The sequence below is a fragment of the Epinephelus lanceolatus genome, chromosome 14, assembly GCF_041903045.1.
Source record: "Epinephelus lanceolatus isolate andai-2023 chromosome 14, ASM4190304v1, whole genome shotgun sequence".
NCBI lineage: Eukaryota > Metazoa > Chordata > Actinopteri > Perciformes > Serranidae > Epinephelus > Epinephelus lanceolatus.
Window position 1 is genome coordinate 13,625,981 of NC_135747.1, and position 23,091 is coordinate 13,649,071.

Sequence of the window (23,091 nt, forward strand, 5' to 3'; positions counted from 1 at the left end):
AGTCCCTCAAGGCTCAGTGCTTGGCCCGTAGGTGACTCGGTATGGCATGGTTTTGGGATCTCAGATAAGACATCAGTATGCCAAAATAATAGAACTCGCTCAAGCAGCCAGAGCTTGCATATATTATCAATATTTTATGGAATAATGCAAGTCTTTAGTTAACAAGTTGGATAAAAGTTGCATTATAATTCTAAAAAAAAATCTATGAATGTGTCACTGCTATCAAAAATAATGCTGCAATCAAAAACTCAGTTCCTGTTAAGCATGTATACAGTAGGTAGTATCCGATATTGTCCAGGTGGGATCAAATAGGTTTACCCTGCCGTGACTTGCTCTGATTGGTTTAAAAAACCTGTGGAGACGCTGGCTAGGAGCCAGAAAGACCACGACATGGGTGAACTCTGGGGAGCAGAGCAAGGGAGAAAAAACAGTAATGCAGTTAACTATGCTGTTGTTGAGTTTGTGATGGATGTGAGGTCTGCTTCACTGTTCCTGGTTCTCCATCCATCATCACAAGTATACCGTGAGAGATATTACTGAGGGAGGGAGGGATCCAGCAGAAAGGATGATGGAGAGGAGAGCGATGGATGAGAAGACAGAGCAACGGTGGAGGTATTCAAGGGAGAGTAAGGTAAAGATCAGACATGTTGTGAAGATAAGCTGTGAAGCACAGTATGTAAAGTCTGCGAGTGGTGTAAAAAGCACACTCTGCTTTAAGCAGACTATGTAGCAATTAATGCCATCCTGCTGCAGAAACCCAGCCAAAGCTAATGACATGCTGAGTGCTGAAGTTGGATCAAGTTCAGCCTCAAGCCCACCTCTTGTGTGGATTGCTGATTGTAAAACAAAAGAAGGAGAGAAGGTAATGTGCACTTCCAATTTGGTTTGTCGCTGTGTGCCCCCTGAAACAGGGAGATGCTGATGGTGGGCAAGATGGGGAGAAAAGGGGACAGAAGGAGCAATGACGGGCAGAGAGCAAATTAAGTTTCCTCAGGGGAATACCATGATGGCAGAGAGGGAGACAGAGAAAAATGGGGAAGAAGGGAGGACGGCTGGGCTTGCTGCCAGCTCAAAATACTGGTAATCCTTACACACTTATACACACACACACACTCACACACCGCGTGCACACACACATTTTGGATTCCTTGCTGGCTCTGGCTTGTCGATATGATGCCACTGTGATTCATGATAGCTAAACCTGCATCACTTTAGCTAATGATTCCCTATACACACAACTCCTCTGTGTGTGTATGTGTGTGTTTGTGTATGGTTGTGTGTGTGTGTGTTTCCTCAAAGCAGAGGAGATGAGAGGGCTGATGTGACTTCCACATCTATTTAAACCACCATTAACCAAACACACATACACACAAAGAGTAATAACACGCATAGAATGTATGCACATGCATAATGTAAGTCGGCTGCTGGGAGAGAGGAGATGGACAGGGGCCATAACATGTGACACTCTCATCCATAAACACAGGCCACATAACATTCATATGCATACTGAGTTAGCAAACATCATATGAATGCTATGTGATTGATCTATACTGAAACAACCCTGAGTCTGAAACCCTAGCTTTTTTGATTCAGCTGAACCGATTTGCATTTCTTGTATGTGGCACAAACTGTAAATCATAGTGTTTTGTCACAACCAAGGGGCAACCTTCAGCTGAAATATGAAGCCAACTGGAATGTGCCAAACACGGCAGTTCCTCAGATGGTCACTTGAGGCTGGTTACATAAGTCAATCCGAATGGACCGGCATGTTAAAGGTCTAGTGTGTAGGATTTAGAAGCATCTAGCGTTGAAGTTGCAGAACAAAACTTTTCCGGTGTGTATACATGTATGCAAACAACGATGGCCGACACAAAAAAAACTAAAAATCAATAGCCCCATTTAGATCCAGTGTTTGGTGTGTCTGTTGTGGGCTACTGTTGAAGGACACCTGGGGCCTGTTGTTCAAAAGTAGAATTAACCAATCCAGGATAAGTGGAAAAGCGAGGCTGGACAAATTCCCCTAAGTCCATCCTGGCTTAATTGGTTGTTCGAACACCAAGCCAGGCTGAGGAGACGCAGCTTTGTCAAGCCAAGTGTAACTTATTCAGGTGAGTGCGCGTCCACGGCTTTCTTAAATAGACCCCGAGATCGATCACAGATTCACCAATGCAGCAATGGAGAGGGCACGTGCTGCATACTTCTCACCCAGTGAGCAGCGTCTCATCATGGACACTTATGAAGAGGTAAAACATATAATCACGAAGAAAGGAAATACTGCAGCGATAATAAAGCAGAGAGAGAGTACGTGGCAAACAATTGCGGACCGACTGAATGCGTAAGTAATCTAAAAATATACACTTACGGCGCAAATGAATCTGTCATAATTACAATTAAAGTTCCTTCCACAAATTAACAGTTGTACACTTCGCCTTAAAGGTGAGCAGTGGAAGTTAAGCAACTGCTGATTTCACACCAGCAGAAGAGCTCGCCCTGGATCAGAACCGAGGCAGGCCGATGATGGAGGACGGAGGGGGGGACTGTCTGACTTTGGATTGTCTTGCAGTGTAATACAAACTGACAAATTATAAGAAAAACCTCAAGGAAATTGGACTTAGAAATTAAGAAACTAGAGAAAGAAGTATGTGATTTTAATGCACATTGTAAGCATGACTGTGATGCAATGTATTAATCAATGTTTTTTCTCTCTTTCTCTCCCCAGCTCCAATCACATAGTGACTGATCATATTATTTGTCATACTTTTTTTTTTAGCATGTTTTTAGTTAAAATAGTTGCCTTAATAAGGTTTTTTGTTAAAATAGCTGCCTTTTTTGCCTTTAATGGAGAGGACAGGTAAGCATGAGGGGGGGAGAGAGTGAGGGGGGATGACGTGCAGCGGAGGGCCACTGGCAGGATTTGAACTCGGGCCGCTGCGGCAGCAGCCTTGTGGCTACATGGGGCGCCTGCTCTGCCACTAAGACACCGACGCCCCCCAATGTATTAATCAATGTTATTTCTCTCTTTCTCTCCACAGCTCAAAGCAGACAGTGACTGATTACATTTTTATTTTTCATTTAAATAAAATGAGGTCAAAGAATATTGTGGTTTCATCTTCATGTTTTCATTCATTAATGTAAAGTACACTGGAGTTATTGGTCCAGTTAACTGGGGATATAATTTGGGAAGGTCATACAGTTATGATACCTAATAACCACTAATTGTGTTAATGCCAAATACACCTACTTGTATGTTTATTCCAACAATTAATCCTTTTATTGGTAAAGATATGTGCATGTCAAAGTATGTTTGGGCTATGACAAAAATAATGTTTTAAATGTTAAATGTTATTTTTTATTATTGTAGGCTTAATGTATTTTGTTCAAAAATGAGGCAAATAGGTACATAAGAACATGAAATGACAGTAAAACACATTGATTTCCGATCGCATTGACAGCTGACTGGACAGATAAGGCACCAGGCTAAACTAAGCCTGGTTGTTAGCCTGGTCGGGACCAGGCTAAGTGCACAGAATAAATATCATGGCAACATATGTGCCTCTGCTTTCGAACAACCGAATCAATGCTAAATTAAGCCAGGATAACCAACATATCCCAGCTTAATCCCTTATCTAGGTTTCGAACAACAGGCCCCTGCTCTGTATTTAGATATAAACAGCACATTATAATGTAACAAAAACACAACGATTCTAAGTTTCAGGTTATTATAAACTAAATTATAAATATAGTTATGAATATTATATTCCATATCAGCCAATGGAGGCCCCTAAATCTTTCACACTGGACCTTTAAAATGCCCAACAGCAGCAGAAATAAACATGTTTTAAAAAAAAACTGTTTTGGTCTTAATAGCAAATTTTTCCATTCTTGACTAGGAGGTGGTCAATTTTCATATAACTCACATGTTTACATTTTAATAAGGCTTAATGTTACGCATAATTAAAGGTGTGGCCACTTTGAGTGACAGACTGTCTGCAAGCTGTCACCACAGTCTATGATTGAGCTCCACGCTTCACTTGTCTACAGCTCCAGACTATCCAAATATGGTCACCTCTTGTTCCAAAAATCCAAAATGGTGACTGCAAAAATGCCAAACTCGAGACTTCAAAGAGTCCACAAACCAGTGGGTGTGGTCACAGTGGCTACGTCCAATATTTTCAAACAGTCTATGCTCACAACAAGCCATATCCCTCTCTCTATGCCCGTATGAATCACGTCTAGATTAACTGAGCACAATAGCAAATATGTTGTTTCCAAACTCTGGTCCCTTTGCAATTGTAAAGAGATTTAGATTAACATTCTTAGATTGAATGGAAAATTCCTTAGACTACTAGTCATAAAACCCAAAACAAATAAGGGAAACTTTTGGTATGCCAAAAGATTTAGAAAAAAAAAAAAAAGAAAGAAATAGCAAGGTTTCTGTGTGCCCTCAGTGAAATAAACACTTTTGTCCATGAACTGAAACTTGCCTCCCACTGCATGTCAAAAGTTGCCAGTGTAATCATATTCAAGCCTACTATCTACAACAGCAAAGCCTCCACATTTTTCAACTTGCAAATGTGTATTCTTCTTTGTTACTAGTCACTCAGGTCTTTTCTGATTAAAACCTTGATCAAAAATCAAGTCATCAGGGTCTGCTCAGCATTTTCACACGTCACAGAGTATGATAGGGTGTTAACTGCTCAATTATAACATGTAATTCAGCTGCATGGAAGCATCTGCATTTGTTATGACCACTGACAAACAAGTGAATAACTCCCAGAAGATGAAAAGGACTGTGGCCATCAGCCTCAGGCAAAATATAGCAAACATGTTATCAGATGTGCCAAAGGGCACAGCAGAGTTTTCAATCTGGGAACAAAAATAAAATAAAATAATATATATATTATTATAATTATTATTTTTTTTATTAAGAGACATACAAACTGCAAAACCAAATTGTCCATTCCAGGGCTGAGAGTGTCATGTATTCTTAAGAATAGATAATCCACAGTTTGAAAACTTTAAGGAGCTTTGATTTGAGCTGCCAGTAACATTTGAACCAAGGCCACCGGGATTTTTGATGTATTATTCCTTTTATTCACACTCTAATCAGAAACTCTTCACCCCAGCGTGTCTGCAGTTGGCAACAACATTCTCAAAACACAGGCGCCCTCGAAGTTAAACCGGCCTCTGACTTTTTTTTCTTTTACTCACAATAAATTCCTAATCCGGCATACTTAGGCTCAAAAGACATGCCTAGATTTGTACACATCAGTGTTCAGTCACGCGTTGCTTTCCGTAGATTAATACATAATGTGGAGGAAAAAAAACGCCTGTGATGTTCCTCATTTAAATTCAGTGTAAGGAGGCCGGGTCAAGGTTCATTTCCCACTGGGGATCGACAAAGTTTGAGGGCAATTGCAGTCGGTTTAAGAAGTCTAACACAGAAGAGCACACAGTATGTACACACACCGTGACCTCTGAGTCCAAACGCGTCTGTTTGCAGATGGCTGGGTAGCAGCATGAAATAAATAGTATTATAAATAGTTTAGTGGTGTTGGGCTGGGTTATCAGGGAATGAGCAGCGCACACAGACACACACACACACAGACACACACACAGATGTATAAGTACAAGCACACAGACACTGGGTGATGAGCATGCATCCACACACTTACTCTCACACACTTGGTATTTTGCTGTGAGTAGCAGGATTTGTGTCATAAATGTAATTACTGCTGTCCAACTGTAAGATGATAGAATTAAGCTGCTTTTAAAGAGAGAGGGGGAGAGAGAGAGGATGACAAGCAAGACAAGAGTAACAAAGTGGTTTGAGGGAGAGGATAGGAGAGTGGGGGGTTGGCAGAGACAAACAGACACCGTGAGAGGATGCTATAGAAAGAGAAACAAAGCGATTGAGCCTGGGAATGAAAGAGAGAGGATGGGAGTGACAACTAGAGAGAGAGAAAGAGTAGGAGAGAAGAAAGTGAAAAATAAAAAAAAATTAAAAACAAAACACAAAGAGAGAGAGAGAGCGAAACGCCAAGCTATCCCAAGGCTATTTTGTTGGCAGGAAGGCAACGGGCTACTTTGAAAGTCAAAATTACACCAAGGAGCAGCTTGGCAGCAGACTGCAGCAACAAAGCCAGCAGATTCAACAACAGCACCAACTTCTAGTCCACCAAATCACACTTTAGAAGCTCTCATAAGGAGATGCAACTCAATTTCCACTTTCTATTTCTACATCACAGCTGCCCAGATGCTTATTTTTTTTCAGCAAAGAGAATTCAACTTCTCTCACCGCTCCATAAGTGGACATTCCCTTGAGATCCAATGCAGAGTTTGAGAAAATGCCACATCATAGCTGAAACACTCACCAAAACCCATCTCTACAGCAGGGTATTGTGTGTAAAAAAAAAACAACATTGTGTAACAGTCCCGCCCTGAACACATCTATATGCCAATATTTAGTAATGGGTATAGCGCCCCTACTGGCAACAGGAAATGTTGTGTTTTATACTTTGTCTTACATCTCCTACAAAGCTGACCAGATTCATGTCAAAGTTGGGGAAAATCTACTCAAGACATTGATGATGCTTTATTGTGAAAACTGTGAGTTTTCGTCGAAGTGCGTTGTCATGGCGTTTTGGCGAATTTCAATGTTTCGATATGATGATGAGCGTTGCTGTAACTTGACGCCACGTGGGCATAACCTTCCAAAATTTCACACACGAGAACAGTCCAGCCCTGAAAAAATCTACAGCGGAACTCTGAGTCACAGTCATAGCGCCACCTGCTGGCAAATAAAAGTTACTATTTTCATATTTTGATTGCCTCCTTCTAGCAGGTTAATCAGACCCAACTGAAATTTGCTGATAAAAAGTCCTAAGACCTTGATGATACTCAGAAATGAAGCTTTTGAGTTTTCATCAGATGCTGTCACCGTGGCAATACCTTATTCACCATAAAACAGGAAGTTGTTTTTAAGGGGCAAGGGATGCTTGAAAACTCACAAAACCTGGCACACATCATAAGTCCTAAGTTGTGTTGTCTAATATGATTTTTTTGCTTTGATGTGCCAACTTGGCTGAGTAGCACCCTCTAGAAGATGTCCATGGCGCTATTAAGCTGGGCAATGTATTGATACTATATCAAAATCATGATATGAGGCTAAATATAATCTTAGATTTTGGATGTTGTCTTTTCTTTGTGTTACGACTGCTTAACAGTAAAGTGATGTAGTTTTCTGAACTTACCAGATGGTTTTAGCTGTTTTATCATTTGCCTTTACCCACTGAGTCATTGTGTCCACCTTTCTGATGATCATTTATAATCATCTCTTTTAAATATTTTGTGAAAGCAACAATAGTCCACCCTACAATATTGCTGCTATATCAGTAGAATGGTATTTGGTCAAAATATTGTGATATTTGATTTTCTCCATACGGCCCAGCCCAAGTTTCACAGGATAGACTGAATTCTACATAATACATCCTACAGGCAAAGCTGTGTTCTTTAGTATAAATGTATATGCTTATGTGCCTTCAACAACTTGTGTACATTCATGAGACGTAAGCTGTGTGCATTAGTGTGCATATTTGTATCTGAATCATTCCTGTAAGCAACAGCTTCTTGTACATCACATGTGTGTCATGCGGTTCAATCTCCCAGCAGATGAAATGAGGTTTTGCTATCCCCACAGGGCTCTATAATAATTGAACGGGCATCATAAACCGTAAAAACATGTGACATCATTCTCAGCCTCATGTCAGCATTTACTGGTTCCCACTGAGTTTAACGCACCATTGAACAGCGACAACTTCAGAAGAAACACTTAGACATTATAAGGCAAAATATGTCTGGCGGCCAGAAAGCATCCCATAACAACAAGGTACCCGGCCTGACAGCAGACAATGTGTCCTTTTAACGTCTTTAAGCTAGATACTGTTTTGCCTTTCCACCGCAGACAGTACTGTTGTTATGAAGGTGAGGTCGTTACCAGATGGCAATAGTCGCATCACTGCTCAATCCAGCTCTCCCTGTGTGTCCTCTTTACCGATGATGCAGAGGTGCATCTCGCTGATCGTCCACAGAATGGGGTTGTGCAACATTTCGAGCTCAATAAAAGAACAGGCTGGAGTGTCAGAGGAGGGCAGAGGTGTACTGCTGCCAGAGTGCACAGGAACGTCACTCCGACACTTTTTCTCAAAGGTCAAAGGTCTGTTGATTGATTCATGACATCAACTCATGCATTGAGTTGCCAGTATCTGTGTGCAGTAGCACAAAGTACTAAATGTTTTTTCGTTTTGTTGACTAGTAAAGATAAAAAGGCAGCAAGACATCCTTTCACATTACAGTTACAGCTGACTAATGCATGTAAACTTGTCACTGTAGGAACAATGGTTACAGTCCACTGTACTCCAAGCAAGAGCATTGATTGTCTATTAACAATCAACTGACTGCAGTGTTTCTAGCTCCATCTTTTGGGATCAGATCTCTGTTGTGTCTGCCCACAACAGAGGGGTGACAAAAATGGTATGAAATAGAGCACTTCTATTGGTACAATCCACAACTTTTGACCATAGAAACACAAAAATAACTGGCTTATGTGTAACAAACCTAACTGAAATGAACTGGACTGTAGTGTCCTGTAGTTTTAGATGTAAACTAGAGCTACAAGAAACAGTATCTATCTTGTACACAGGCAAGCACACACACTGTTCCACAAACACACAAAAATCTTCCCAAATAAATCCATCATAGAGAAGGTAATTGATTAGTCCATGACAGAAACAAATGGCTTCCCTCTCTCTTTCTCAAGCATCATACAAAATACAGTACAGTACATGTCAGTGATCGGTGTGTAGAGCCTGATAGAGACGAATGACTGTACCAGCAAGAAACGACAGCGCTGACCATCTCCTGATTACTGCTCACCTTTATTGGCTTACTGCGGGAGATGGAGTGGGGTCAAAGGGCATTCAATATACAAGAGAGGCAGCCAAGAGCTCACACAAAGACAATGAAACATCAGACAGAGGCAGATACCTTGTACAGGAAAAAAAAAAACACTTGCACCAGCAAAAGGTATTCAAGATCAAGCACATGCACCTTCACACAAAGTAAAGTATAACGGTCGAAATGACTGAGAAGCAAGGATTGCTTAGTTCAGCTGTTTGAATTCTGTGTCGAAGAATGGTTGTGAAGAGCTAACGTGGCAGCGGCGTGTAGCGTTTGCACACATATGCACAGGGAAGACACAAAGATGTACCGCTCTCCCTGTGACAAATTAATCCATCAATCCACATCAGCCTAACAAGGTGGCGTTCAGGTTAAATCCACAGCAAAGTCTGCAAGAGCCAGAGAGACCGGGAAACAATGAAAAAAAGAGGAAAAAAAGTGTGGGGGGGGGGGGGGACTAGAGTGGGATGAGAGAAATGAGGAGACAATCACAGAGTGGGGCAGAGAGGGATATAGAGAGATGTGGCTCTCTAAAGACGCAGTTTTGGCAGAGTCTTGTCAGTGTGTGACTGTTGTAGTCAAAGTCAAAGTTCCACTAGGGAGAGATTCAGACAATGGACTGCACCAGCCTGCCACAGCATCACATCAGCACCCCGACGCACACACACTCGCAAACACACACGTTTTCAGAGAGATGTTGTTCGTTCTAAGCTCCTCTGCATGTTTGTCAGCCTCTAAGCCTGAATGGCGTTGGCAAGCAAGAGACTGAGCGAGAGAGCAAGAGAGTGATGGGAAGAGCGGGATGGCGGTGGGTTGGAGGAACCACAATACGCCAATACAAAGACATTAAAACAGAAAACTACAACAAAGGAGACGAGCATTTTGGCTGTGGAGTGTTTTCATAACATCAGTTTACTGCTTGAAAAATGTGACTTGTGTGTGTAGCTTTGTCCTAACAAGTATATTTCCACAAAATGAGACCATTTTACCGCTCGTCACCTCTTTGAGTAGCACCTGTGTTATGACTTGTACGACTGCCAAACACTCACACACATTTAAGGGACCCTTTGTTAGAAGTGCATAGCTGAAGACATGCGCACACCTACTCCCCTGACTCACACACACATACACAGATCATCACTTTCCCCCTTTCCCCAACAAGCTTTTCATCATTCCTGTGGATATCCATTGCTCACCATTTATTTTCACAAGGAAAACATCTCTGATACACTGATTCTGGGACACACACACACACACACACACAGCTCTGGGCAGTCCCCATCACCAAAGGGAAACACGTGAAAGAAACACAGCTGCAACCGTTTGTTTTATGTCCCGTCAGCAGTGTGGTTTTGACTGTACTGTCCTATTTAAAGTGGCTTTCAGAGAGTATGGGTCAACACTTTAGAACGATATGGACTGATATATTCTGGATTTTTTCTTTCTGTTTTTCACCACGACAATGTTCATGTCTGTATATTATGACAGTGACTTGAATGATGTCTCATTAGAATGTATTTTGAAGCATCCCTTCTGTCACTCTAAGTGTATTTCACGTGTTTCCTCTTCCACAGCTGATTTGATTTATTACAGGAATGATTGAGCTCTTATTTCGCTGTGCCATTACAAAGACATGAGCCATGTCTGACCACAAAACCACAAACACACACACAACACACACGAGTAGTGTATTTACACAAATGCTTATTGTGTGTTGGTGTTTATATGTTAGTTTTATAAATGACAAATATTGTTTTTCTTTTGTAATTTAGTGAAGGGAGTTTCAAAAATTTCCCTGAGCTGCAGCCTCCACATACGGGAAATGCATTTAGTCACAAAAACACACTCGGTGACACACACCCGCTCACTTGCAGGGAAGGTTTCCATGCATGCATGCGCACACACATTTTGTAAAATGCTCTCCCATTTCCGTCACTTTGCATCTCAGATTTCTGCAAAATTATAATATAATATGAAATCTTCCAAGGTTCACATTTTCCACAGGATGATGGAGACTTTCCATAACCATAACATTACCATAACGGTAATAGTTCTGTGTGTGTTTGTGTGTGTGTGACCGTGTGTGTAGTTGTGGTGCAGTCGCCCTGTGGTTTCTTGGGATGTGGAGGGAAAGACCATTGCTGGAAGTGAGAAAAAAAAAAAAATCCTTCCCAGAAGTCATTGTCTTTACACTCCTCACTTCCCAGGGCCACACCCAACACCCGCCCCTCTCTCACCAAAGTCCATGCAGCTGTCTGTCGTCCCAGCGAAGGGTTGTTGGAAGCATTTTAGTTATAAAAAATACATTAGAGCAAAGGAAAGTGGGTTGGAAAAAACTGTCACGCTTGCCAGACACACACTCTCTTTAACAGCTCTCTGGGCTTTGTGGCATTGTAAAACAGGAGACACATTGACAAGCAACAGGTACAGGGAATAAGCTTATATATATAAAAAAAAAAAATCTGGAAATCAAACAGGGGGAAAATAATATGGGCCCTTAAAGGATTTACCAGACATTCAACAGGCATATTAATGGGGACAACACAGCTAACATAAGTTGGAAACTATGGTCAGACAAAATTCAGGTCAGTTTGAAATGAAAGATACCAGATAATGCAACAATAAATCAAACAACTCAGTTGAACTTACTGAAAATTGCCATGTTGCCAATGTTTTAGTCAATAAAGATAGAGTTACAAGACAAGGTAAATCTTATAATGTATTTTTGTTCTGCAGTCAGTATGTTGTAGACAGACATTTTGAAAACAAGCTGTACACCGCAGTGCAATAACGGAGAGAAAATTGAAAAAAATTAATTCCCCTTTTACAAGAATGGACTAACAACTGAACAAAAAGGAAAACTGTCATGGGACTAAGCCTCCCTGGAGCAACAAACCTCCAAGTTCAGGGTGTATTATGTTGATTATGTGAATATATTTTGACAAATCACAATGTGTTAGTTGCACCATTAAAGTACAATATCAAGAGCCCTGCATTATTTCTTAATCTTGTGACCCTGTCTTGCAGAGAGGTATAGAGTCCCTATGGACATGGCAAAGAAAAAAACAGAAGGGTGAAACAAAACAAAAAAGTTACAAAAATGCAGGAGCAAACTAGCATTGAACACCAAAATCTAATCAGTTCATCACTGAGTCCAAGTGAACGTTTGTGCCAAATTTTATGAAATGCCCTTCATGCGTTGTTGAGATCTTACTATATAATGACGAACTCTGTCTGTCTGTGGGTGTGTCTGTGTGTCTGTTTCACGTTTTTCTCCTCACTGACTTGGTCAATCCATGTGAAATTTGGCACAGTGGTAGAGGGTCATGGGAGGATGAGAATGAAGCAATATTACATCAATTGGCCAAAGGGGGGCGCTATAGCAACTGATTGAAATTTCAAACTTTGAATGGGCATATCTCATGCCCCGTATGTCGTAGAGACATGAATCTTTGCACAGAGATGCCTCTCCTCATGAGGAACAAATTTGCCTCAAGAACCCATAACTTCCGGTTATAAAGATTTTCCACCATTTTGAATTTTTTGAAAAACACTTCAAATTGATCTCTTCCTAGGAAGTTTGACCGATCTGCATGAAACTGGGTGAACATAATCTAGGGACCAATATCTAAAGTTCCCTCTTGGCAAAAGTTGGAAAACTTACTAAAACTGAGCTTCTATAAGGGAATGAATATTGCGGAGGGCGTGGCTCATCACATAAAGGTGTATAACATCTCAAGGGTTTCACCAATCACCACGCAACTTTGTAGGCATATGACCACACATATTCTGAGGGGACCCCTCCATTATTGACCCCATCAAACAAAATGGGGGCGCTAGAGAGCTAATTTCTTATCTAGGCCGAACCGCCGTATCGATTTTTACTAAACTTGGTAGATATGTAGAACAGGACGCCTCAAGGTGACTGGAAAAAATTTGACAATTGGCAACTGGGTGGCGCTATAACAACAGAAAATGCTTAAAAATGGCTAAAATGCGACCGATCACTGTGGCTCCCCCTGTGGCCCAATGTTGTTGTTTTTTTTCTCTCTAATTTTTGGTATGACTAAGTCATGGTATGGTATGCTGCTGCAACAAGGGCTAGCCACACCTTTCTCATGTGAACTACCAGTGCGCCCCACTTTTAAGTCAATACAGCATATAAACACTTTAACTATCTGCCTTTCAACGTGCTACCTCAACTACTAATGTACAGTTATAGCCCACTAACTATCCCACTATTGGCAATGGCACTACTGTACTTTCAATAAAGCAATCGTATCATCAAATTCACAAAAACTCTGTCTGAATACATTGCTCTTCTTAATGGGTTCAGTTGACTATTTAATCTGCAATTTCCTATGACCTGTATCCCAAACACACACCATGTGAAACTGTACGTGGGCAAAAAGATGGGGGAGGAAAAAAAGTAGATGGGTGAAGAAGCTGTAAATACTTTTGCACTCTGCCGGGAAACTTTTGGAAGGCCCTCAAAAAACTTAAACTTTTTTACTCATCTATTTTTTCTCCCCCATGTCCCCTTCAGGGTTCCGTCTGGTCCCTGGATCAGACTCTAGTTTTGAACATTTAAATATACTATAAATTAGCATATATTGTGCTAACTAGCTGGATAAATATGCGTGAGTAGGGGCAAATTGAAGCCCTACAAGAATTTTTGCCAGGGTATCTGACCACGCTCCATAATTTTGCTGCACTTTTCATCTCAAATTACCAGCGGCATTTCCCAAGCTTGCTTTATTTCATCCACTCAGTTCTGTCGGTGAGAGAAAATGTGCTCTCCAGTTATTGGAATACAAGAGAAAGTCATTGACAATGAGAATGATCTCACTTTACACCTGTAAGCAATTCAGAGTCATTCAAGGCCTTTTCATTTTACAGTTTTCTGACAGAAAACAGGGCCATTCAAACGTTGACATAGTTTATAAAAGCTGACAAAAACATCAGCAGGTTGCTGACAATCACAGGCTTTGTTTTGGAAATGTGCAGAATATGCAGCCAGAGTCTATGACACTAGAGTTGTTCAGCATTTGTTGTTGTTTTTTTCTTCGCACAAAGCCTTACCTCTCCATGTTTACCATTTCAATCCCTCTGAAGTAATCCTCTTTTCCTGCACAAGATGTTCCTCTGCCTTCCTTTTTACATCACTATATCTTGTCCAGAACACATTTAACCACTGTCCCAAGTTCTGGCTCATACAGCATGCTTTTTGGACTATGGTTACACTTAAGCTCCAAAGCCAAGATGAGAAACTGAAAATTCAGAAGGAACAAAAAAAGAACAGGAGAGACATTTCTGCTTTATTAGGGGGTTCACTCTAATAAAATAGGTGTTAAAACTCTGCCTTACATTCTTTCCATATCTTGTCTTTTATACTCCTGATATCGCCTTTCTCGCTCCCTTTAGAATGGTTATGGACCTAGTACATAAAAGTCAATACCACCATGTGCAGCAGAAGGTGGAAAAACGCCGGACTGATTGACAACAATAAAGTAGCAGACAGCAGGACCGACACACAGAGAGTGAAATGAGGTAGAGTGCTCTTACATTCAAGTAGCGTCAAATGAAATGGGGGCAACCTCAAAGCAAAGTGAAAAATAAAAGTTTGGCATCAAACTTTTTTTCAAAAAGTGTGTGCAGTCTACTAAAGTGAGACATTCTGAAGCATCAGTCATCTATTCCCTTTTAGATGAGCGTGTCCTCCCTCCGATCTTGTTTCAATGTTGTATCCTTAAGAACAAGCTTGTCCATGTGTGTCTTTCAGAAGTGGCCATAGTCTTGTCCTTCTCTGCTCTCTCCAGTCCTGGAAATCTTACTTTCATTTGCACTTCTGACAAATTGAGGAGATAGATGTGGAGGGAGGTAGAGGGGAGCTAAGTGTATAGGAGATAGAAGGGCTAGGATGCAAGAGGAAAAGTCAAATGGCATGTAAATGCAACTGGAGAGGGGGAAGAGAAAAGGAAGGAACATGGTAGTGACTTTGAACACAGAGTGATGATGGAGGGGGAGACAGAGAACAGAAATGAAGTGAAAGGAACAGCAGAGGTTTCTTTGATTGCTTGCAGAATGAAAAATCAAACTGGAAGAGAGGACAAAGACGTCACAGTTTCTTCAATACATAAGAATATGTATGTGTATATTTTGTGTATACTTTTTGTTCGCTAACACTGTTTTTATTTTATAGTGGTGGCAAATCATAAGTCAGCAGGGCTAGCCACATGCATGCAATTCATGCTGATAAGGAATTTAGTCCAAGTGTGCACTCTGCATACAGACACAAACAGATACACACATCTAGGGGTTTTCCATTAGGACTTTTGGCTGCGCCGAGTCAAACCACGCTGCATCTATTCACGTTCCCTTTGTCAGTTTAAACATGCTGAGCCACACTCAGCAGCACCTGACATGGACCATCTCTGGAGCAGGGCAAAAAGCACACCAGACCACCTTCAAGCATGTAGTATTAACGTCTCACTGACTGAAGCCACACTTGGCGATGCCTTTTCTGCGACTGACTGATGTTCCCTTTCAGCCATATAGGAGTGGTGTTAGGTTACTGCTGATGAAAACCCCACATTCCCTTATTTTGCTGCTTCACAATAAAAGCTTTTCCATAACAAAATAATGGGGGTCTTGAAATGAAATGTGGTTATCACTGAATTAGTGGAACTTTGTTAGCGGCTTTTCATCAATAAAACAAGTCTACTTATACAGCAGGAATGGAAAAATATAAGCAAAAAAAGCCAGAGTAAGATGTTAGATAAAGAGCTGCAGACTTTTACTGCCACTCTGCAACCAGCTCACCTCCAACAGGTAAACTTCTTTTATTTGCCGTGCTGCGTGTTGGAAATACACATGCAGCAAAATAACAAGGGACTTCAGCCGTGGACCACCTCGCTGTTTTTAAATGTCACCACTAAAGACAAGCTGTCATCGGTTTAAGACACACCTTCAAGCAGGTAGCCCTGTTTAATGGAGATGCAGATCTCTGCCACGTTGGGCTGACATGCCAAGTCAAACCAAACCAACACGTGAGTATGTAAAAAACGTTAATAATTTCTTGTCATCTTTAGGTTTATCCTGAATGAGGATCCATTTGGAGAAACTCTGGCTGTGTGCGGTGTACAATTTTACTTACCTCTTTTCAGTTGATTGCAACCATTTTCTTTGGGTCCGTTTCTCACTTTTTTATTTATTTCATCTCTTTTCCTGCTTTTACGCTTTTTACACTACACTTTTGTGAGTGTGTTTCGGCACCTCTCTCTGTCTGTGGCATTAATAATGTGCAGTTGTGAGTTGTCTGTATTTGCCTTACCTGCTGCATTGCCAACCATGGATCCCACGTTGCTCTCATCTGCCACTGAAACAAAAGAAACACATGTTAATACACATACATATACTCACACTTTCCCTTGCTGTGTCCTCCCTTCCCTTGACTTCTGCATTTTTAATTTATCATTCCCAGCTCGTCAAATGTGCCAAAGTCAAACTGCCGTCCACATGTTTGTTATCTGTAAAACCTTAAAACCCATTTCAATCATACTGCATTCCTTCTTCTCAGCCTCTCCTTCTCTCACCATCACTCTCTATTATTCTTTATGTCTTGTTTTACAAGATGGTGGAGTAGCTGCTCTGTTTTCCCTGTGATGTTAAGTCAGCTTCACTGCTACTGAAGTCATTTCCCTTCCTCCTTTCTCACTCACTTCATTTGTCATTCACCCTCCCTTCTTCCCTTCTTCTGTTTTTGCAACTACTCCTCAATCTATCCTTTTCACCCTCTGCCCTTTACCCTCACTTCTCTTCTCACTGTTTTCATTTTTCCTTCAGTTACACCTATTTCATCCTCCCTCCCTCTCTCCTTTGATCACCATTCTCTCCATCATTGCTCCTTGTTAATCCCCTTTCACTTTCTGCCTCTCCTACAGTCTTTCTTTTGCTTTTTTCTCCCTCCTTCCTAAAGCCACAAAGCATGCCGATGCCGACAAGGAACACAGCACATACAAACACACACACACAGACCACAGAAACCAAACAGTAACATGGCTTCTCCCTGCAAATACTTTTCTAATGAAAACCAAGCCTAAAGTGTAATTCTAGCTGCGTGTGTGTGTCTGACGGCATCTGTCTGCGGTGAATCAACATGACTGCTTCAGCAGCCTGGTAGCTTGTGGATCACGGTGTGTGCGTGTGTGTGTGCCTACTTCAGCAAATCTGTAGATGCCACGTGTGTGACACACATAGACACATGTTATTAGGAAGGGCTCCACACACACACTAGGGCTGTCACATTTTCAAAAATTAAGTTTGAACTAACATAATTACTAACATGTAATTCATTCTGATTAGATCATACAGAACCTACAGAGCCTTATCCCACACCGAGTTAGAGAACTGACGTTGTTCTCCTCATATCTGCGGTGAATGAAAATTAAGAACAAAACATAGAGACAAGCAAAGGGACAAACACTCACAGAAGCGAAGGCAGAGGGAGAGAAAAAAGAGACAAAGACGGAGAGAGCGAGGAGGACAGTGAGAACCAGAGAGGGAGTTCAGAATTTGGAACCAATCTTAAACCATTCTTAAATTTTTAATTGGGCTGGCTCTGAAAATGAAATCAGGACAAATTAAATAAAAATGAAATTATGTAACTGACCCAAGAATTAAATGCTGACGATGCTTTCTGTTCCTCTTTCTTTTTACTTTACAGAAATACACACACACGCTTTAACACATACACAACAGCCAAAACCCACCATGGACAAAAACCCAAACAGCACTGATTATTATATTTTCTTAAAATGTAGTTTTCGCAGTGCACAGAGCACTTTTGTGACACTGATGAAAATCTTGACAATTAGTAATTACACACTATTATCAGCTGTTGGATGACAGTGTTTAAAGACATTAAATGCTGGAGGGTTTGAAAACAATAACCAAGAGGTCTGCTTGTTTACCTTAGGAGGGAAACAAATTACATTAGCCTTTCTGAAACTCTAGTCTGACCTGTACTGCTTGCTGGCCTGTTTTTGTCTAAACAATGACATTAAGACAAATATAGTTATGTTTCCATGACAAGGTCACCAACAAGATCATTATGAAAAAAAAAAAGAAGATAGTAAGTGGCTACATTTACAAGCGTTGGAGCCACATGTATCCTGTCCTTATTAAAGCAGTTGTACTGCAGCGCTGGCCCATCAGAGGTAACATAACACAAGGATCTAAGATGCAGCCGGCTTCACTCATCATTAGTTCTCAAATCAAGCTCAGGCGGTGTTGTCCAAGATGGTCGAGGAGCCTAAACTGTGTGACACCACCTGATTTTGAACATTTTAATGAGCACTTCAAAGCATCTTTAGAGTAATTCAGCCACTAATTTGTGCCTCTCCAACTTTACATTTTGCATCACAGTATGAAGAGCACATGAAACAGATGATACGAAGAATATTTTACCTTTATGGTGGCATCTGTGTTTGTGAAAAAATAAATAAATAAATATAACACAAGACCAAAACTTGACAGCAATGTCATGTTTATATGACATAGATAGAGCTTATATGACTTTGAAAGACTAACTGCAGGCATTTACATAAAGTACTAATGAGCAAAACCTGATTTCCATATGGTTACGCAAAGGCAAGTATGCTGATAAAGAAACATTTGCTAATTGATGCTCAAGTTAGCTGACTTCATTACCTCGTTAGCAACCGGGTTTTGGATCATATTTTTCAGGGATTATAGCAGGATTTTAGGAGGTTCAGTGCTCTCGTTATTAATATACTTTATATTTGTTTCTAGAACATTCTCCCTGTTCTGTTAAAACTTAAAACACTGTACATTACACCTAAGACAGGTAATAGCCAAAGCAGACACATCACATCACAACACAAAAGGCATTGTTTCTAGATCTTTCTCAACTTTGTCACAACTAACAAACTATCTTATTAATCATAAGATGATATTTTATGAACTTTCATAGTTCTGGAATATACCTTCTGGTGCTACTTGAACACAACTTTGGTAATGAGCCCAGGGTCATTTCAGGTATTTTACCACCAGACCATCAGACCCAGCCGGGCGTGACCAGCCCCCCACATGGAACTATACAAGGTACAACTCCAAGGTACAACATCAGCTCCTTCGACTTGTCCCCTGTAATTTAGTCCCTTTTGTGTCTTCTTACATTGTTGGCTGCTGATTTATAATCGCCCATGCTTCCAGATGGTTCAGGTAATCCATGGTTTCTGGCTGTGGAATGATTCAGCTGTTCACACATCCCAACCTTAGCAAGACAGCCTTATGGTCACTTCTCCCAAACACAGACAGTGCCACACTGAAGCCGCCTCTGCACCATGTATAAGAGTGATCAACAGCAGGAACAGGACAACACCTCACATTCCGTCCGACACACCAGTTCGTCTTCACTGTAAAACACACTCCTTCTCTCGGCAGAGTCCTCTGCTCTGTCAGATCCGCATTTGGAAAAGGAGCCTCCTGGTTGCATGGGGCAGTATTGAGGTCATCCAGTTTAATTTCAAATGCGTGTACAATGGCTAGCCATATGCAAGTTCAGCTGGTGCCCATTCTTCTCCAATTTTTTTTTATTGATTTTTACTGATGTTTACATTTGAAAACCCTGGTGAGTTGATTTTCTCATCCCAACGAGTGACTCGCAGACACACACCACCACCATCTAACACCAACCACAAAAAGCACCATCAAGACTTGCAAAATAGACAAAAGAGCCTAAATTTATCACAGATTTAGCAGAGCTGACAGAAAGGCAAGTGGAAACATCCGCGCCTACGTCACAAAAGCATCCACCAAACGTGCAGTCCTTTTACTCCAAGGAGTTTGAGAGTTTACTGTGATGGATGGCCAGCAAAGCCCCAGAACCCAACTTCGACTTGCTCACAGCATGCTTTCTCGAGCACTCTGTAACAAGATCCACGTATTTAGCCTTTATGCCTTTTGCACTTGTTGGCTTCTTCAATCTGGTCTTCCCAGGGGACAGTAAGTTCCAGCAGTACCACTTGCTTTGGAGACCTCTATGTTAACACAATGTCTGGGTGGAGAGGAGTAGTTGGGATGTTTCCCGAGAACTTGAGTTGCCTTCCTAAGTTGACTTGGAGCTGCCAGTCCTGTGCGGTGGCAAGAAGCCCTCCCTGAGGAGCTAGGCTGATAATGTGCACTCTTCCCAGCAACGATGAAGGTGATGAACTGTTCGGGGGCGTGCTGATTCTTGGTGTTTTTATAACAATGGTATAATAAAAACTAGTTTTGTGTACTTTTTGATACAAGATTGAATTTATGTACACGCTCTTAGCTTCCAGCATTTTAGTCTTGTTTGTGATGTGTGACAAAGCTGTTCTCCTGAACTTTAGACAGACAGAGGCCAGACAAGAAGACACAGAGCAGAGATAGACCTAACAGGATGTCAGGCTACTTCAAAGGGAGGACATTTCTGCCCAAAGATGTAAGGTCCTCCACTCAAAACTGGATATAAAACATCTTAATCTTAGCTAAATCCTGTTCTCTTACTGTCACTAAAGAAAAAGGGGGGAGACACACGTGTTAAAAAGCTGTTATTACTGCTGCTTGATGGTTCAGCAATGAAAACACGTCATGCCATTCAAGCAATAATGACTTAAACCCTAATTTGTTTATCACACATTTAATGATGATCAAGTGTGTAAAACACAAAGAAGGTGATGTACAGACATACAGTACATACCATCAGCCTGTTACTCATGTAGAAATGGATGTCTGTGCTATTCAACTTGTCTCCTGCTCTTTTGTCTCTCTCTCTCTCATTCTCACACACACACACACACACACACACACACACACACACACATGCAAAGACACACACATGTAGTGGAGCCAGTTTGAGGAGGAAGGCTGAGGGAAGTGACATTTGAAACAATAAGCTTTTGTTGTGCTGCGCCATCCACTGTCATATTACACAGATGTATGCATGAGCACAGACATAACTACACACATACGCACATTTCTAAAGCTGACTTTTTCAACAATCACTGAAATGTCACTGAACCCTCGCTTCAGAGTATCAGCAATCAGAGAGCAACAGGTGACAAAGCTGACGTGGGAAGCGGGATCACAGTGGCCGCCACTTTTTTTTTTCATAAATAAAAGATCAAACTGAAGCTCAATTAAAATCCTGTGACACAAATTGTGACCCATTCTTATTTGTCTTTGTCAGACATTTAGTCAAATAAATGAGAGTTGAAAGAGAAAGAAGAGGGAGTATTTGGGTAACTGTAGATTTATACATGAAAAAGTGTCAGAGCTTGATATTCCTACAGCGAGATCTGAGTGTTCTCCAGCCATTGGAGCGGTTTTAATGACAGAGAAAATCACTGCAAGGCAAAGAGACAATCAACTGTCTCTCCACTTTCAGAACTCATGCAACAAGCATAATTGGTTCCCCCATGTGTGTGGTTGTGCAGTATGCAGTGCGTGTCTGCAGAGGTGTTAGTCTGCATGTGGCTTTGAGGAGCATGCAATCGGTGCAGCAGCCATGCATCAACAGGAACATTTCAATTTCTCTGAGGATAAGATGCATGCAGCCACCATGCAGAGCAGATAAACAGAAAAAAACTCCCCACCAGTGTGCTGCTGATTCTGAGTCGTACCCAGGTCCATGCTCTTGGAGGCTTTAACATGCTGGAACTGACGCTGATTCTGGTTCTGGGTAGGAGACTGGGGCTGAGCTTGGCTGGAGGTGTGAGAGGTTTCCCTGGAACAAATTAATTAACCAGTCACTACAAAAAATGTTGTTGGTAGATCATTATTTCTTAACACGCTAATTTTTCAATCCTTAAGATCTGTTACTTGTTACTATCTTCTAAATTTATTCATTTTTGCAGACAACATGAATAGAAATGCTAATCTAGCAACAATGATTGATGTAATTGAGACTGGCTTACTGTGTTAAAAGCAAAGCCATACTTTTGAAGCATAACAATGAATAACAAAATATTTGGCAGCAAAAGCCACAATGACAAATTAGTTTGAAACACTTAATGCAAAACACATTAAACATGACTTTGCTAACTAAATGTTGAAACGGGTGAACAAAAAACAAAGACAACTGTGATCTAAATGACTAAATGTGATTGTTAAAAAGGTTAGTATTATAGTGCAATCATTTTATTCTCACTGTTACTTACTACGTTTTCCACTTTTATCATTAGTTCTGGTTTATAATTTAGATTTGCATGTAAAACATGTATAAAGCACTCTGTGTGGCAAGTGTGAAACAAAAGACAAATACTACCACACACCTTTCCTGTAGATAGGAGTGTTTAGTAGAGTTACTGAAGTCAGTTTCATGTACATACAGCTCCCCCTCCTCTTCCTCATCCATGTAAGAATAACTTCCATTGGTCACTGAAAAGCAAAACAAAACCTCTGTCTGCAATGAGGATATGAAGTGTGGTGAAATGATGCAGCAAATCAGGACGATTTTTAATAACCGTGGCTGTCTTTTCTGGAGCACAGCAGCTGTGATTTGCTCAAATTAATTTTGGTTACAATAAATAGCTTACCATAAAGCAAAACCCATTTCTCCAGTGCCTATTCATATGCTAAATATGTTTTGAACACCCATTACTTCACCACAATACAGTACAAAACACTTCCTTCTCAATCTTGCGTGACATTGATGAGTGTGTTAGTAGGTGTCTCTTGCTTTTCCAGGTCACTTAAACAGCTCAGTCCTCGTTCACACATTGGCTAACCAGACTCTGTGCTTTCTACAGACAAAACAAAGCACAGTGGTGTAGAAGTTTTACATCAGTTTACTGTATCACATTTAGCAGAGCAATAATTTGCTGTCTTTCTCGTGTTCTGTTTATAGAGGAAGTGATGGAGTGTTGTAACCTGGAAACAGTTTCAAATCAAATGAACAATGGGGGTTCAACAGGCTAGCCACTGAATTAGCTAGCATAGAGCCTTTCTGACCAATCCAACAACAGTAGGACAGGACTCTGCAAGTGCTGTGTGTGTTTGCAAGCATCACAGGGCCATGCATGTACATACTGTCTTGAGCACATGGATGAATATTTACTCTTTGTCCAATAGAAAGTCCATCAA

At 41.0% G+C, this 23,091-nt stretch overlaps 1 protein-coding gene across 7 annotated transcripts in view; it reads right to left on the bottom strand.

The window, feature by feature from the left end:
* LOC117251034 (partitioning defective 3 homolog B-like) overlaps positions 1-23,091 on the bottom strand; it is a 266,671-nt gene that overhangs the window by 113,544 nt on the left and 130,036 nt on the right. For 4 of the 7 annotated variants that reach the window (XM_033616997.2, XM_033617000.2, XM_033616999.2 and 1 more), the window contains 3 exons: positions 22,281-22,386; positions 21,603-21,733; positions 16,292-16,336 (listed from right to left, as the gene is read on the bottom strand). The exons of 1 other annotated variant lie outside the window; for it this stretch is intronic. In XM_033616997.2, coding sequence (XP_033472888.1) covers positions 16,292-16,336; positions 21,603-21,733; positions 22,281-22,386 — 282 coding nt within the window. The remainder of the gene's footprint in view (positions 1-16,291; positions 16,337-21,602; positions 21,734-22,280; positions 22,387-23,091) is intronic. 2 more of the 7 variants (XM_033616998.2, XM_033617001.2) reach the window with 2 other exon arrangements.